General features: G+C 39.7%; 1 protein-coding gene and 1 long non-coding RNA gene across 2 annotated transcripts; one reads left to right on the forward strand and one right to left on the reverse strand.

The window, feature by feature from the left end:
• Positions 1 to 1,094: 1,094 nt before the first annotated feature.
• LOC112559314 lies at positions 1,095 to 1,842 on the forward strand. Its single transcript, XR_003098317.1, has 2 exons — positions 1,095 to 1,206; positions 1,653 to 1,842. It is a non-coding gene; the product is annotated as an uncharacterized LOC112559314 (long non-coding RNA).
• Positions 1,843 to 6,018: 4,176 nt separating this feature from the next.
• LOC112558859 (craniofacial development protein 2-like) lies at positions 6,019 to 9,105 on the reverse strand. Its single transcript, XM_025229573.1, has 2 exons — positions 7,558 to 9,105; positions 6,019 to 6,024 (listed from the first exon to the last, which is right to left on the reverse strand). The coding sequence occupies exons 1-2, from the start codon at positions 9,103 to 9,105 to the stop codon at positions 6,019 to 6,021; spliced, it is 1,554 nt and encodes a 517-aa protein (XP_025085358.1).
• Between the last annotated feature and the right edge of the window lie 8,465 nt (positions 9,106 to 17,570).

The following is a 17,570-nucleotide window of genomic DNA, read 5'->3' on the forward strand; positions in this document are numbered from 1 at the left end:
TCTCGTCCCTGACACAATACACGTACACGACACACGTCCCTGACACTCTCTGCCGCCAGTAGTTGTCAGCCCTAGGGTGTCCCCAAGTAGCAGCTATCGACAAAGTACTATTTCACCTTTGCCTTCACATCTCCAACATTCATTCTCAGGTTTTCATCCTGCCAGCATAGGGACCCACAACCCCTTGGAAGGTAATTTGAAGTCATTTTGTTTATAATCATTTTAAAAGTTTGTTTTTTCTTACTCTCGGCCAAGACTTATTAACAGTGTTTTTGTGAAATATAGCCAGAAGTGGAAAATCCCAGCCTTCTTTTGGCATAGTGAAAAAAAAAATTGTAATAAATATGGATCAGATATCAAATAGATATATGACAAATAGGAAAAGCAACCAAGAGTAGTTATATTTTCCAAGCATTGTGAATTATAGCGAAGCCAGCAAAGATCACATCTTATATGTTTTCTGCTATTGTGTTCGTTGGTTCCAGCTCAACTAGAGAAACTTGTGACAGCAGAAACTGTCTTTTCTGGAGGAGATGAGAGATGATATAAAAGATGTGAAAAGGAGGCTTCAAGGATGGAGAAACAACACCAGGAAAAGGAGGTGACAGGAGGAAAACTGCCAGAGGGGTTCCAGTTTCCCTTACAATCTTCAGAGGATGTTGACCATCTGGAGTGGGATTGGAAGACTGACCCAGGAAAACGGACACACTCGGTATGTGCTGTATTCTGATTTGTTAGTAGGAGGAGTCAAATCTATTTCTGCTATTCCCTTTGAAGGTTTTTATAGCATTTTATTTTATAGAACAAATGACATGTCTGCAGTACTAAAAAGTAACAAAGCATTGTTATGTTGGCATGGATTACAGCTGATAATATTTTCTGTAACAACTTCAGCTTGGTTACAGAGAAAAATGGGAATTTCCTTAATGGTTTTCATTCATATTTTGGTTTTATAATACTAGTTCTCATAACATGTATCATGATACTGCCCACAGCAACTTTTATTTTAAAAAATGATGTATGCTTATTATGTCTGTTTCCAGGAATCCATTTGACGATGGTGGAATATTCACTTTAAAGCATGTGGTGAGAGCAGAATACTATCTGTGCTATTGTCAACTGACTCAGCCCGGTGTTACAACTTCAATGGTCTGAAAGAGAAGCAGGGACTCAAGAACCACTCCTGTATTTTACAAACAGTTCAGGGTAAGGATTTAAATATTTGACTGTGTTTTTCATGAGATTAAAAAAAAACATTACAGGGAAACAACTCCAGCCTGGCGAACTTTTCCTACCTCATTTCATTGTGATCCAATTACATTGGAAAATTAAAAATATGGACACATGTTTATGCAGTGTCTAGTCCTTTAATCAGCTGGTTAACACTGTGTAGAAAGAAATGAACACAATAATTGATAGACATCTTTACGTTTCGCATGTATTGGGATTTTACAAAAAATCAGTATATGTCCAGAGTTTGTGTGCCTAAAGAAATTCTAATGCAGTTCCACTTGTAGTTCCTTTCTGATTATAACGCTTAAAATTGTTATGGCACTTTACATATCTATATGATTTGCTTGTACCTTCCTTTTTTTTCTCATTATATTCTGGATTTTAGGGACCTCATATTCTTATATTTGTTCTATTTTTAGATGCTGCAAGAAAAAGTTATCCTGAAGCAACAGATGCTGACCTGCAGGTGTATACATCAATTTGCTTAGCTGGTGCTCGGGATCGAGAGAATAGCAGAAGGGAAGGGGCTGAGCACAGCCTGTACAAGTCAGTAAATTGTTATGGGGTGGACGACGAGTAAAGCTGTACAACTTTACCTGCAGAAAAAAAGACTGTTAGGTTTTTAATGAGATTTTTTTTTTATCAGCTATTTATAAAAGTACAAGTTTTAAATTTGCATATTTTTTCTAAATGGTTGTAGTTAATACCAGAAGCTGCAATCCAGCCTGGAACCGTTTATATTTAATCTCGTGGATTTTATTTATTATAAGAAATGTCTGTTGAAGCTTAAATCACTCCCTTTTGAAAGCAATTCAGTTCATGCTCATCATTTGATATATTGTAATAGATCTTTGAACCTTTCTTTTGGAAAAATCTGATTAATGTAAAACTGCAATTTAATTTTAATGTTTTGTCAGTGGATACTTGTTTTTGCTTCTACAATCATAATCAAATAACGAGTGTTGCATTAACATGTCATGAGGAAACATTTTTATGCATTTAAATGGGACAATGCTTCACAATTGTTGTATATTTAAAATTATTTTTTAATGACCTTGCTTTTTATCCTTATTTTCACAGACATTTTAACTTCAATAAACGTCAGTAAAAGACAATTCATGTTTGTTTTTTTTTTTTTGTGTAATATTTTGCATTTTTTGTGCACTTTTTTGCTGCTTAATTAATGTAATCATGGCAAAACACTCCTTATTAATCCATTTGTTTGGCATTTACTAGGTTATTTGGATGTATTTGATATTATTGGTATTTTTAGGAATTTTGGCATATCGTGATTTACATTGTTGTAAATCAGGATATGTCAAAATACCTAAAAATACCAATAATATCATCAAGAATTCAACTGGGATTTATCTGGGATCTACCTGGTTTTTACACGGCTTTGCCCGTTTTCACTTTCGGCCTGGGACCCATATGGATTTGTCAGATGAATCCCAGGTAAATCCCATATGGGTCCCATATGGGTTCCCCTTTCAATGCTACTAGGGTAAGTTCCTGACCAAATTTATTTATGCTAAGATCTTTGGATGAGCGTGGAGGGGGTGTTACAGATGTCTCAAACAGAATTTTAAGGTCTTTTAGGGGGTGTACATGTCTATCGCTGTCATCATAGTCAGCATCACTAAGTTCCGCCGTGCGAGCATTAAAATCACCGCATAACAACCATGGTAAGTACGGATGGTCACTAGCTAATTGATTCATATGTTGACCTAAAATTTCTATCCCGTTACTGTTGTCATCCCCATAGATTACTGATCTTTCTGGTGCTACATATACACAGGCAACAATAATATCCTCCCAGCTGGTCAAAACAGACTTACCTATTTTAAGAAAAATAAAATCCTCTGCCAGCTTAAGGAGTATAATATCTGAGGACAAAGTTTTATGAATACAAACAGCTACACCACCCTTGAGTCTCTGTTCGCGTGAAGATAAGTATACAACATAGTCTGAGAAGGCATCTTCTATCTCACTCAGCTGACATGACCAGGTCTCCAATAAAGCAAAAATTGTAAACTTTCCGCAGAACTCTCTGAAGGATGGCATTTTTAGTTTGTATTTTAGTCCTTGAACATTCCAGGACATCATCTTCATGTTTGAAACACAGATAATTGTCTGATTCCTGGTCCCTGTAGCCACACGTACAATACGACCTACCGACTCGGCGGTTTCGTTGGGAATCCTCCTACACTGTTCTCGAAGCCTAAGCTTGGAGTGAACTTTTGCTCACTACTTTTGTCTGGTTTGCACGAGAATTTCATTTTAACACTGGCCGGTCACTTCTCTCAGACTCACTCGCTATCCACGTGACCAAGGGAAACAACTCTCGTCCCTGACACAATACACGTACACGACACTTTCTGCGAAAAATTACTTTCTGCATTGATGTAGGATTCAAGAACTAATAATGTGTTGATAATAACACCAAGTTTCCAGACAGTCTGCAAGATAAAGATGTTAACTCCAGGGGAAATGATGGAAGTAGAGGATGCCACTTATATATACTTTTCAGTTTATTTTCAGAGGCTCTTTGTAGGACTTCAGTTTTGTTATTTTCAATTTGTTGATGGACGTCCAGGATATTAACATCTACTGTGCTGTGTAGTGGTGTAGATCTGCTGGAGCTTGGAAGTGAGGCAAGAGGCTAGCAGCTGTGTAGTATCAGCATGCATGTTGATATGATACTGTGTTATCAGCATTATTGTGGTACTTCAAGCTCGAGTGATAGATGGTGGGATCAAATGGTTGGATGTACACAGGGAATAAAATGAGGCCTAAGAATAGTGTGTGTGAGAGAGACTTTTTGGAGTATGGAGTAAGTGTGAGCAGTGATTTGTATTGATTTTTGTATGAGAAGAAGCATAGGACGACGATGTGACACTTGTTTTTGGTAGATGAAAGTAATATCTCTTTTCACAATGGATCTTAAACTTGTTAATCGTTATCGTGAGCTGGAACAAAATACGGCGAAATCAAGCCTTCGGAGTCATGTTTGCGATTCTATTATTCGGGATGTTTTCAAATAATTGTAGGAGATACGATCAATACACATATATAAGTCGACAGTTTCTCGAACAATTCACCGTGTTTCTAAGGCTCTTGCAAATCGACTAAATAGGTAAGATACCGAGCCAGAGATGTGCAAACACGCAGAAATCCTGATTTTACACAGTCACTGGATTTCCAAACGCGTTCGGGTGCGTAAATGGCACCCATGTACAAATACAGGAACCATCTGAGCACGAAAATGAATTTGTAAATAAAGAAAGGTTATTTAATAAATGTACAGCTAGTTTGTGATAGTTGCATAAATATAATTTATAAGTATTCCAGGAGGTTCGGGGACCGTATTCGACGCTGTTTGCGCCGCGAACGTGTTTTTCGGGACAGGAATCCTCCCCTGGACCGGTACAACGACCAAGAACTTTACCAGAAATATAAATTTAGAAGACACGATGGTTTAGAACTGACAAATGACATTGCAGCAGCAATCGAATCGTCGAATCGACGTGGGTCGCTTACTCCAGTGTTACGGGTACATAATAAATGAGTTATTATGCTGCTGATAAAACTTGTTCAGCTTGTTGTATATTTGATTTTAGCCATGATTAGTTGCTTTTTAAATGATATTTTAAATTTGAAAAAGGCAAAATTAACGTCCTAGCTTAGGTATTGTGCAGACTAACATGACTGTAATGTGACAGTCAAACATTCTAGTTTTTGACATAGGATTTGCATTGTGTGAGAGAGTTTGTGTGTGTCGAGGCTTTGTACTGTAACCCAAAAATTTTTAGTTTGCACTGCTGAATACCTGTTGCAGGGTGTGTGTGTGTTGAGACTTTGTACTGTCACCCACATTTTTTCATTTTGCTTTGCATCTCACTTCAGAATATGTGTTGCAGGTGTGTGAGTTTGTGTGTGTTGAGGCTTTGTACTGTACACAAATTTTTATTTTGCATTGCATCTCACTGTTAAATACCTGTTGCAGGGTGTGTGTGTGTTGATGCTTTGTAATGTAACCCACTTTTTTTTTTGCATTGCATCTCACTTCTGAATACCTGTTACAGGTGAGTGTGTGTGTGTGTGTTGAGACTATGTACTGTAACCCACATTTTTTTAAATTTCGCATTGCATCTCACTTCAGAATATGTGTTGCAGGTGTATGAGTTTGTGTGTGTTGAAGCTTTGTACTGTAACCCACATTTTTTAGTTTGCATTGCATCTCACTTTTGAGTAGCTGTTGCAGGGGGGGGGGGTGTGACTTTGTACTGTCACCCACATTTTTTCATTTTGCATTGTATCCCATTTCAGAATATGTGTCATACAGATCCACTCTAATATACAAAAATGCATACACTGGCAGTATTGCTAGTTTTAATTATCATTTATCTCTTTGTCTAGCTTGCTTATTTAGCGTTTAGCAGCAGACTTCTAGTTTGAGATTTTAATTTCTAGTTCATTTGGCTTATAATAGACTGCTTTTTTGGTCTTTGAATGTTATATCATGAGATGTTGCTCTGTATCTCCTTTGCTGGCTGTTTTTCTTTTTTTCATTCTAAGGGTTTTCCAGTTGTCCAGGGTGGTGTTGACAGATAGAAGTTTGTCAACGATTTGAAGGGACTTGAATATTCTGTGGCAGAGCAAAGAAAATATGTAGTAAATGATGGTTGCAAGAGTGGCAATTAGATTTCTGCATATACATCAATAGCATTCTAAAGAAAAGTGATGTTATCCACAAACTGATTTAGTGTAAAGTGTCAGAAAATATCAATCCTGCAAAAATGGACAGAAAATATCATTTAAATGTGGATATATATATATATTTGTGTGTGGATGCAATTATTCACTTTTCATTTTGCTTTTGTTTTAAAATGTGTGATTGTGACTGTTTGAGAGTAAAATAAATTTCACTATGTAAATTTTAAGACATTGTGTATTACTTGTTGAGATGGCAACATGTTGCACACAAACTTCAGAACACAGCAAAGTTCACAATAGAGCCACCATGAAACATGAATTCATTCAGCCTGCTTACCTCCTGTGAATCTGGACCATTCACTGGAATAAAAAACACGTTTTAAAAATTGTACTTCATTTAATCAACAAGCATATAGCTGATGTATAAACAATAAAAGAAAAGTAAATAATGGTTGCATTTGAGGCAAGATTAAACCAACCCATTTCAACCTGTGATGCTGTGTCCCCAGTTACCAAGAATGTAAAGCGTGTAATATTAACAATTATAAGTGTGATTTAAACATCCAACGCATACAATATGTTTCACTGCTCCCCTCCCTACATCCAGCTGATTTGCAAAACATAATCACAATTTCTATTATAATTTCATAAAAATATAAATAAAAATAAGTAATTATTCTGTCATTTACTGTTTTATATACTTTTTTTAGCCAGTTAATGTGTCACTTACCTCCAATACCACTGATCAGGGTAGGTGTTATTGCCAAGGATCGCAGCAACAGCCTCTTCATATTCAGGTGGTGGCATTCCCTTGTCTCCAACTGTTTTATTTGCCTCGCTTTTTTTTTTTTTTTTAAGCCTTGTCTATTTTTGTAGATCCCTTTATCTTTTATTTCTGGTACAGAACAGCCACCCTGCTTGCCAACACCTTGGCCGCGATTTTTTTTTCCAAATTTCTTTTTTTTTTTTTTTTGTTTGTTTGTTTGGTGGGTTTTTTTTTTTTTTTTTTGGTATCGTTCTTTTGTTGGAGAAGCAGCTGGAAAGAATTTTGTCTTCCATGGATATCTCCTCTAACAAAATTTTAATTTCCATGTCACTGAAATTGGCTTTTCGCATATGTTTCGTTTCCCGTTTTTCTGCAAAAGGACATCGTCAGGGAGAAAAAGTAAACGCTACTTTTAAAACAAATACATGCGCAGTAGCGCATGAAATTCGGGCCTACCCGGAAGCTATTTATAGAACTGCCTTCCCGCGCCGAAAGCTAGTGGAGCTCTATCGGCGTGTCCCTGCATACCACGTTAGTGGGGAGTATCGCTGCGATAGCTTTCGGACCGAAAGGCTCTATCGCTACGATTGGCTAACGGTGTTTCTTGCATACGGGGCCTGTTATTCTCTAAGTTGTGCGTCCACTGCCTCTGAGATTCGTTGAATGATGATCTTTGTCATGATCTTGCTCGGGATGGACAGGAGAGTTATTCCTCGCCAGTTGTTGCAGTCGCTAAGGGATCCTTTCTTTGGGATTTTGACGATCACTCCTCTGGTCCAGTCATCTGGGACTTGCTTCCCTTCCCATATTGCGGTAAATAGGGGTTGCAGGATATTGGCTGCCAGTTCTGGGTCTGCCTTGAATAGTTCAGCATTCAGATTGTCCTGGCCTGGTGCCTTTCTGTTCTTCAAGGATTTGATTCCTGTGATGATTTCCTGCTTCTCTGGTGGGGCGATGTTAGCGTCTAGGTCCTCAATGGCTTCTTGTATGTCGGCTTCTTCGGAAGGTGGTGGTCTGTTCAGGACCTCTCTGAAGTGTTCAGCCCAGCGTGCTTCTTGTTCTCTCTCTGTCGTTAGCAGCTTCCCTTCCTTGTCCTTGACTGGGGCATCGTTGGTGCTGTGGAATTTGTCGCTAATTGTCTTGGTGATCTTGTACAGCTTTCCTTGTTCTCCTTTTCTTGCTGCTTCTTCGGCTTCATTTGCTAGGTTGTTCAAGTAGGCACGCTTGTCTGTTCTCGCCAAGCGTTTCACTTTCTGGTTCATCTCTCTGTACTGTAGTTTGAACTTCTCTTGCAGTCTTTCGGATCTGGTGCTAGTCACCTTCTTTTTTAGTTCTCTTCTTTCCTCTATCGCCTTCCACGTTTCTGGTGTTATACATTCCTTCTTCTTAGTTCCTCTCAGTCCAAGACTAGTCTCGCTGCTTTTCTGGTACACTGTTCTCACAAGGTCCCATCTCTGGTTTCTTCTTTCTGCATCTGCCTCGCAAATGTCTGTCATGTCTGCAAGTGCCTGAAATCTGTTTTTCACTTGAAGAGTGAAGGCGTTTTTCAGTTTGGGGTCCTGCAATCTTTCCACATCAAAGCGTCTGTGTGCTGCTGACTTGCGTCCTGTACTTCGCAGTTTCATTTTAATGTCTGCTACAACAAGGTGATGGTCACTTCCAACATCTCCTCTTCTCGCCCTGACGTCGAGCAGGGAACGTCTCCAGGAGCCGTTGATCATTAGGTGGTCGATCTGGTTACTGTCCCTACCATTGGGTGAGCACCATGTTAGTTTGTGGACATTGCGGTGAGGGAATAGCGTTCTTCCAATCACTAGGTTGTACATAGTGCATAGCTCCACTAGTCTCTCTCCGTTCTCGTTCATGCAGCCACAACCATGTCTGCCCATAGCTCTCTCTACATGGGTGTTGTCGTTCCCAACTTTGGCATTCATGTCGCCCATCACAATCAACAGGTCATGGTGGGGTGCTGCACCTACTTCTGCCTGCAATTGATCGTAAAAGGTGTCCTTCGCCTCATCATCGCTGTCGTTGGTTGGTGCATAGCACTGGATCAAGGTCATGTTGCCATGTCTCCCTCTCACTCTGGCTGTAATCAGTCTGCTGTTGATCGGCTTCCACTCTATCAGGCACTTATCTATTCCTTTCCTCAGGATGATGGCTACTCCCTCATGGTGTTGGTTGTCCTCTCTGCCAGAATACAGCACTGTCTCTCTGGTCTGGGTCTTTACTCTTCCAGAGCCTGTCCATCTGCTTTCACTTACTCCAAGTATGTGTAAGTTGTAACGCCTCATCTCGGCCGTAATTTGTGTCAACTTACCAGTTTCATACATGGTGCGCACATTCCAGAAGCCTATTCTGGTCTTGCATTTGGCGCTCAAGACTTCCATCTTCGTGCCAGTAGCTTCCTTTCGGCTTTCACTACTAACAGTCATACAAGGATCTTGCGATACCTCTGGGAGCCCATCGCACACATTAGTGGTAGTTTTCTCTGTCGCTGTTTCCGTAACATTTTTGTATTTTATGGGACAGGGTTGTTAGCCCTGTGCGCAACCCCCAACCTGGAGGACCAGGGATCATGTTTCGTCTGGTATCTACCCTTTGACCTGCCCGGCTTGGGTGACCCTGCCCGGTATAGCTCTCAGGGTCATCGACACACACAAGGCCCCCGACCTCGACAAGGTAATGATCCTCCGGGGGGACACTCGAGCATTACACACATGTAAACATTTTGCCTTCTTTCTCACTAGAATATAAACAGTTCAACAGCAAATAGAAACAAAAAAATACAATCTGAATAGTTTGCAGTCTCTCTTTTCTTGTGCTGGAGCTACTAACGATGATGGGACTTGCATCTTTAAAGGAGGACTTGCTGTTTGTATGTCTGGGAAACAGGTTAATCATTTTGTTTGTTGAATTTTTTCCTGATATATTTATTTCTTAAATTCACTCCATCGCGGAGCAATGGTTTGAAAAATATTAGCTTTAACTTGGACATGCTGCTCAAGTGTCAAAAAATTGTCCCAATTTCTAACAAAACACTTAACCTCAGTGATCTCCTTTCCTATTCTTGTTTTTGAAATTATTGCATGCAGAATTCATTGTACTTGTGAAAGTTATTTTTATTCTTTTACTTCCATGAAAATCAATTACAGTGTTTCTGCGGACCGTATTTTTGTTTCATGTGCATTCTAGTAACTACAAGTCGAAAGGAGATGAAAGTGTGAAACAGCAGTCCTACAACAAGACACAGAGTTTTGTGTTCTGGCAAGACGAATGGCTTCAAACTTCGGTAAGACATGAATTCCAGACTCTAGCAAGACAAGGACTTTCTATCAGAAGACATAGTTCCAAACTCTGTAGCCGCCTGCTGGTTCCACCCAGTCGACAAGGGCGCTGTTCGGGGAGTCAGACATTTGTAAACATCGCACATTAATTCGCAGTTTCATGTTGTTCGTCTCATTATCCATTTTTAGTCACACTTTGAGGCCAGCTTTCGAGATAAAACTGGCAGTTATCTGCAAAGCGTGCACAGGTCCGTAAAGCTTGATGTCGAGTGGCATCGGCGACGGCCAGACCTCCGCCCTCGGCTCCTGGAGGAACCTACACTCCTGTAGGATATGCTCCTTGGTTTGTTTTGCATCTCCACAGGAGCACATTGAGGATAACACCAGATGTAGCTTCCGGTAAAGGTGGTGCTTTAGTCTGTTGTCATGAAGTAGAAAATTGTCACCTATCTTATCTGGACAGGTAGTGGTAGCTGCGTGTGGTCTATACAAAGCTGTGGTCATCTCTGTTACACTGACTTTGTTTTCATCCTGCCGGTCTTCAGCAACTAGATTTGAAATCTGCTCATTGCCTTCAATACCGCAGTGTGAGGGTATCCACTACAGTACAATATAGACAACTGATATTTTTCAGTGCTGATATAAGATTAACTACCCAGTCATTGTTGGCGGCTTGTAGCACAAACAGGGCAATAGGAACATCCGTGAGTCTAAGCTTGCTTTGCTGCTGACACTGTTCACTGCTCATGTCAGGGCTTCGACTTGGGCTCTGTAGTTGGTGCAGGGGGAGCCTTTTAATATGAATACCGTTGGCCTGCGTCCATCGGGATATTGGATGTATACCATTTCGGATGGCTTCCGTCGCTAACCCATTTGTCTGAGCCTGTATCCATGCTTCTTGGTGATACTTTTATTCTAATATGAAAAACGGTGTTTATCCTTGGCTGAGAAATGGTGGTGCCGATAGCACCTATCTCTTCTGCATTGTTGACTCATGGCAATGCCTTAACAGACTTGCACAGTGGTGCGACGAGAACTTTCTTGAGTTAAATGTAGACAAAACAAAAGAATTGAATATAGATTTTAGGAGAATCAAAGAGGATTTTGTTGCTCCTAGTGTGATACATAGCAAACCTGTTGAAACCGCTACCTCTTTTAGGTACCTGGGAACTGTTTTTGATTGCCTGCTTAAATGGACTCTAAACACTCAACACATTGTCAAATGTGGCCAGCAGAGAATGTACCTTTTGCGGAAGTTAAATAGTTTTTCAGTCAGCCAAGCAATTTCAGGCCGTTTCTACCAGTCTTTTATTGAGAGTCTTTTATCTTTTTCATTTGTATGCTGGTTTTGTAATCTATCTGTCCATGATAGGAATAGTTTAAATAGCATTGTTCACATCTGTTCCAAAATAATTGGGATCAATCAGAGGGACCTGACTTCCTTCCTTGACCAACAACTAGTTAGGAAAGCTTCCCGCATTCTGTCAATACCTGAACATGTGCTAGCGGGGGAATGTGTTTTATTAAGTTCAGGTAAACGCTATGCCATGCCAGTATGCGAAAGCAATAGGCATCTGAAATCTTTTGTGCCATCAGCAGTCCAGCTACTTAATCACCGATAAACTGTCAGCAGTGTGTGTGCGTGTGATGTGTAGGTGTGCATGGGAATGATTTTTTAAAATATATATTGGAAACAGAGCACACCTCCCATTTAAATTGCCCATTGGGAAAGTTGGTTGTTATTATTATTATTAAAAGTATGAAGATAGTAATTTTATTGTCCCCACTCCCTCACTAAACCCATATGAATTTAAATTGCTATCACAAAATTAATACACTCTCAGTTGACATAATATATGTATATCCCTTGTTAAATTTGTATCATCTTTATTTACTAATATTCATGATAGAATTAGGTGTCAGATATACATGATCATAAGTTTAGTTCTGTACGGCTGACTAGATGCATCTCTGTTAAAGATATCAATGACATGCTTCCAAAGCAGATGCTGACCATTTAACCAAAGATAGCGTGTCTGCCGACCTGATCCAGAATTATATAGTTTCTCACTGTTTTGAGTAAGTGAGGAACATCAGAAAAAAATATATATCTCTCTCTCTGGCAAACAGATTTATTGTTTTATAGCAAACATCTGCACCACTGCCATGCATTTCATAGAGCCTTTGATTTGGTGAGGCCTTATCACTTGTGGATGATATCACTTTAAACCCTGCTTCCTCAACAAGACCAACTGCCTGCCAAAAAAGTGTGAACAAAGCATCTGCAGTAACTGTGCGCCAAAGAAACCAATGCTTGTACTGATATTTGTAGTTAAGCCTACAATGTAAAATACTAATGCATGGGTAGCAGGGGTTGATGCCTGTACATCCTGACTACCAAAAAACTCAACAAGTTCCCCTTAACGTTTATCAAAACTAGGTCACATTTAATTGTCATTTCGTCATGCAACAAGACGACAAAGCGTTGATGATGTACTAAACTCTCTGCTTTTTTCTTCAAATCATCCAGCGAGTTCGTTTGAAAACCAGGCTTTGGATGATAAACATTTTTATAATCTCTAAGGGTAGATTCACCTGGAAGGCGAAGTATACCTGTATTTCTTAGAGTATCATATGCTTTTTGGCTCCTGCTGTGCAGTAAAATAGCCAATCTCAGCATCGTAGGATGCCATCTCATGCATCGAAAGGCGAACATTCAAGGGTCTAAATTTTAACCCTGCAGATGGCCCTTGAAGGTCCAGTTCTAACTGGATCAACGCTGCTCATTTTCCTACAAGTAAATATTGATGGTCTGCCACTCTTTCACTCCTCATGTAATCAGTTTTGGCCTATTCTGGGGAGAAAATATAGTCCTGTAGAAACTGACCCTTTTGTAATTGGCTTGTACTGTGGGGAGAGAAAACCCGAAGATGTTAATATGTTTTTACAAGACTTTGTAAGGGATATGACAGAATTACAGCAAGGGCCTGTGCAACTAGAAGTGTCACGATCAACAGTTGGACATGCGCATTCTTTCCAATAACAAAACACGAGATCACTTCAGGTTGGGAGGTCCAAGTAATTATTATACACGAAAACTTCAAAAATAAATAGCAATACACGAAACTTCCAAATTAAGCAGTTTGAACCATACACTTTCCCTCGTACACAACGATATCAGAGTTACACTAGCATACACCAAATATTATGAAATGCAGATACTAAGACCGCACGCAGGCTGGTCTACAGCAGTTTCCAAAACTGCAACTTAAATCCACAATAACAGTTTTACACAGCAACAAGTTATCACACTTATCTGTTCACTAAATCATAAGGCAAAAATCATAATCATAACTGCAGTTAACCATCCTGACATGGCATGAACTCTATGAATGTAAAACTCAAGTCAACTATTTGACACAGCCAGCAAGAAAACACAGTCAAGTGGCTAGGATACTCAGGTTGCACATCAAATCACGCTAGCACCTACAATACTGAGGGTGCACATTCTCACTCATGCACGGGAAAAGGTGATAACCACATCTACAGAGGTAACAACCCCTTTACCGTCACAAGAAGGTATCCCTCAGTGTGTACAGATTAATTTGTCTTGTTTCATCAGTGATGCACCAGCTCGCGCGTTTGTAAAGCAAGTGAAAGGTCATTCACGATATTATGGCGTGTGAAAAGTGTGTACAAAAAGGATTTTGGGATGGAAAGGTTGTTTACCCTGAGCTTGGCTGTTCCCTCGAACGGATGCTCAATTTGATGAAATGTGCTTTTCAAATCACAAAACTGGAGAATCTCCTCTCAGAACTCTTAGGAATGGTTTCACAGTTTCCATTAGATTATATGCATTTAGTGTGTCTTGGAGTTATGAGAAGGTTGCAGATGAAAGAGCGTGAATAACGAGAGTGAGTGAGGAAAGTATTCAGAATGCGTGTATGGATAACATAAATTATTTGCAGTTCACCTATTCTTTCTTCACTGATCGATACCAACACAACCAGGTACGGAGTGTAAGAAGTCTTTTTGCGTGTTTATTTTTTCAGCAACCCAACCATCAAAAGGGGGCTCCAGCCATCGCAGAAAGAAAAAAGCAATACACCACCTAACCAGTTACATTGGGACAATGGCAGAGGGTTTAGAGTTCGATGACATCCTTCCTCTTAGTAACATTCTTATCGATCGTATGCATCGATTTGTTACAGATAAAAAGGTAAACCACCATAAAGCCAGTAACTATAAGGCTCTAAGGTCTAAAGTGAGTGAGGAAAGTTTTCAGAATGCGTGTATGGATAACATAAATTATTTGCAGTTCACCTATTCTTTCTTCACTGTGTAAGAAGTCTTTTTGCGTGTATATTTTTTTCAGCAACCGAAACAAAAGGAGGCTCACAGCACAGACGAAAGAAAAAGGCTATCCATCACCTCACTAGTTTCATTGAAACTATGGCCGCAGGCCTGATCTTAGAAGACATCCTACCATTGAGTGTAATTCTCATCGAAAACATGGACAGATTCATCAAATCTAAAAAGGTAAACCATCATAAAGCCAGTAACTAAGGCTCTAAGGTACGGAGTGTAAGAAGTCTTTTTGCGTGTTTATTTTTTCAGCAACTGAAACCTCAAAAGGCGGCTCCCGCCACCGGAGAAAAAAAAAGAGCGATTCATCATCTAACTGGGTTTATCGAAACAATCGCAGAAGGATTATCTTTGGAAGAAGTCCTTCCATTAAGTGCTGTTCTGATTAATGATATCAACAGATTCGTAGCTGCTGGAAAGGTAAACCATCATAAAGCCAGTAACTAAGGCTCTAAGGTACGGAGTGTAAGAAGTCTTTTTGCGTGTTTATTTTTTCAGCAACTAAAACCTCAAAAGGCGGCTCCCGCCACCGGAGGAAAAAAAGAGCCATTCACCATTTAACTGGGTATATGCATTTAGTGTGTCTTGGAGTTATGAGAAGGTTGCAGATGAAAGAGCGTGAATAACGAGAGTGAGTGAGGAAAGTATTCAGAATGCGTGTATGGATAACATAAATTATTTGCAGTTCACCTATTCTTTCTTCACTGATCGATACCAACACAACTAGGTACGGAGTGTAAGAAGTCTTTTTGCGTGTTTATTTTTTCAGCAACCGAACCATCAAAAGGGGGTTCAACATATAGAAGGAAAAAAAAGGCAATACATCATTTAACGTCTTACATTGCCACCATGGCAGAAACCTTGCAGTTTGAGGAAATCCTTCCTCTAAGTAATATCCTAATAGATCGTATGACACGATTTATTACAGATAAAAAGGTAAACCATCATAAAGCCAGTAACTATAAGGCTCTAAGGTACGGAGTGTAAGAAGTCTTTTTGCGTGTTTATTTTTTCAGCAACCGAACCATCCAAAGGTGGATCCACCTACAGAAGGAAAAAGAAAGCGATACACTACTTGACATCGTATATTGCCACCATGGCAGAACCTTTACAATTCGAGGAAATCCTTCCTCTCAGCAACATCTTGATAGACCAAATGACACGATTTTTTACAGATAAAAAGGTAAACCATCATAAAGCCATTAACTATAAGGCTCTAAGGTCATAGAGGAACAAGTTTTGTAAATAGTTGAAACATGCAGAAAATGAAAACAGCATGGCTGAGATCAAATTTAAAACCAGGACATTCATTTATCTTTATTCATAATCAACTCTAAACTGTTGCCAAAACATCTCTTTAAAAAGTTACTGATTGCTATTAATGACAACATTTATCATCAAAAGACTTGGTCTCTTGGCCTTTTGAATGTGTGCTGGCGTTTCCCTATCAGATACATTGAGATTGAAATAATCGGTGGGCTTGGCCAGCCACAAGTCTAAGTTGGCCTCAAATCAGTGACTTTCTGCTCCATAGTAATGCGCACTAACCAAAGCCTCAAGGAAATATTTAGTTACAACACATTTGGTCCCCAGAAGAATAAGCAGTCTTTCTTCTTTTGGAAATTGTAAATTCACTTATATGAGAACATTGAGATGATGAAATTCTCAGACCAACGGTCTACCATTTCCCAGAGTCCAGCGCAAGAGACTCCAGAGCAAAAGACTCCAGCGCAAGAGATGGAGCCCGAGCAGGAAACACAAAATGACCTGTGACTTCTGCTTGCTGTCATCCAGTTTTTGGTGTTAAATCTCTTGTTAAATCTTTTGTGTTAAAGACTCGAATTAATCATAAACTGAAGCGTTACCGAAGAAAGTTACGAGCTGTGCAACAGCTATTTGGTTTTCTCCAAACTATATCTGACAGCTTCCTGTCATCCACCACGCACCAGTCAACCACCACGACCTCTTCTAGGTTACCAGTTGTCAGCACTACTACCCTCAAGACCACCCGGCCTTCTGTTCCCACATTACATGGCACTACGGCCAACAGTAAGTCAGTGGTAGGATGAATATTGTCTGTCTGTCTGTCTGTCTGTCTGTGTCGCGTTCTTGCTATTACGACCATCTCAGAATTCAAAACTGAACGTCTATCAGGTAACTGCTGATTTTTTTTCTCATTGGGGTGGATGAGTGCTCCCCCTTAAATGATGAAGAAGTGGATGATCAGATGGTTGATTGGCTGGTTGGCTCATTCAATGGATGATCGGTCCATTTTCTAGCCCTGTGGTGGGACAGTGACAAGAAAGCATCTAGAAGACCAGGTGCATGCAGGCAGCTACACCCATCTTCAGGAAACAACGGGCGAAGTAGCCAGGCGGTACTATCAGTAACAACGAACGGGGACAGTTCGTGTTGAGGAGACCTACTGTATTCCAAGACTGTGAACTGTGGGTCAGAGGCGGACCGCGTGTCCGGATATATGTGCAGATACGTAAGACCAAATCATCTCCTTAATTCATTATTGTGTAATTGTGTGTTTATGTCAACCTAATTTGCTTTTGTTTAATGCTTTTGCTGTGTACACCGTCTTGTCAGTTGGTGTGTTTGCCGGGTGGAGCGAGCCAGCTATAGAGACCCTTTTCCCCTCGTGCGAGTCAGGTCCAGCCTTCTCCCAGCCCAGTATACGTCACAGAGTGACAAAATTTTTCAGACTGTGCTCGCGCTGTTATGGATGACGTAAAAAAATACGTATGAGAGAGAGAGAGCGAGCGTTACTTAAAACGAGTAAAGAAATGGAGGAGGTAAGTCCCTTTAAGTTTCTTAGTGCAACAATTTTTCTTTAGGATCAGGTTAAGTTTATTTAATGCACCCCCACACACATATGTATGGCTAGACACATTAATTAAGACTTTTTTTAAAAATTATTTGCAGAGAAATAAAGAAGAAGAACAGCCAGGGCCAAGCGGAAAAAAAGGTATGTAAAAGTTAAACATCAGATCTGTAGAAAATAGTTCTGGATATTATTTTCACTTTGGACCAATGATACCATATGAATGACATTATAGATTTCAAAATGACCTTAGAGGAAAAAAATTCTTAAATGTTTAAGATCTAATGTTTTATAATTTTTGAAATGACTTTTTTTTCTCTCTTTTTTTCAAAATAGGTAAAGGAAAGAAACGAACTTTAGAGGTAAGTCCCTT

Source organism: Pomacea canaliculata, linkage group LG3 (assembly GCF_003073045.1).
Source record: "Pomacea canaliculata isolate SZHN2017 linkage group LG3, ASM307304v1, whole genome shotgun sequence".
Lineage (NCBI taxonomy): Eukaryota > Metazoa > Mollusca > Gastropoda > Architaenioglossa > Ampullariidae > Pomacea > Pomacea canaliculata.

Excerpts from the sequence above, each read along its gene's own strand:
- LOC112558859 (XM_025229573.1), bottom strand. The coding sequence starts at position 9,105 with ATGGAAGTCTTGAGCGCCAAATGCAAGACCAGAATAGGCTTCTGGAAT.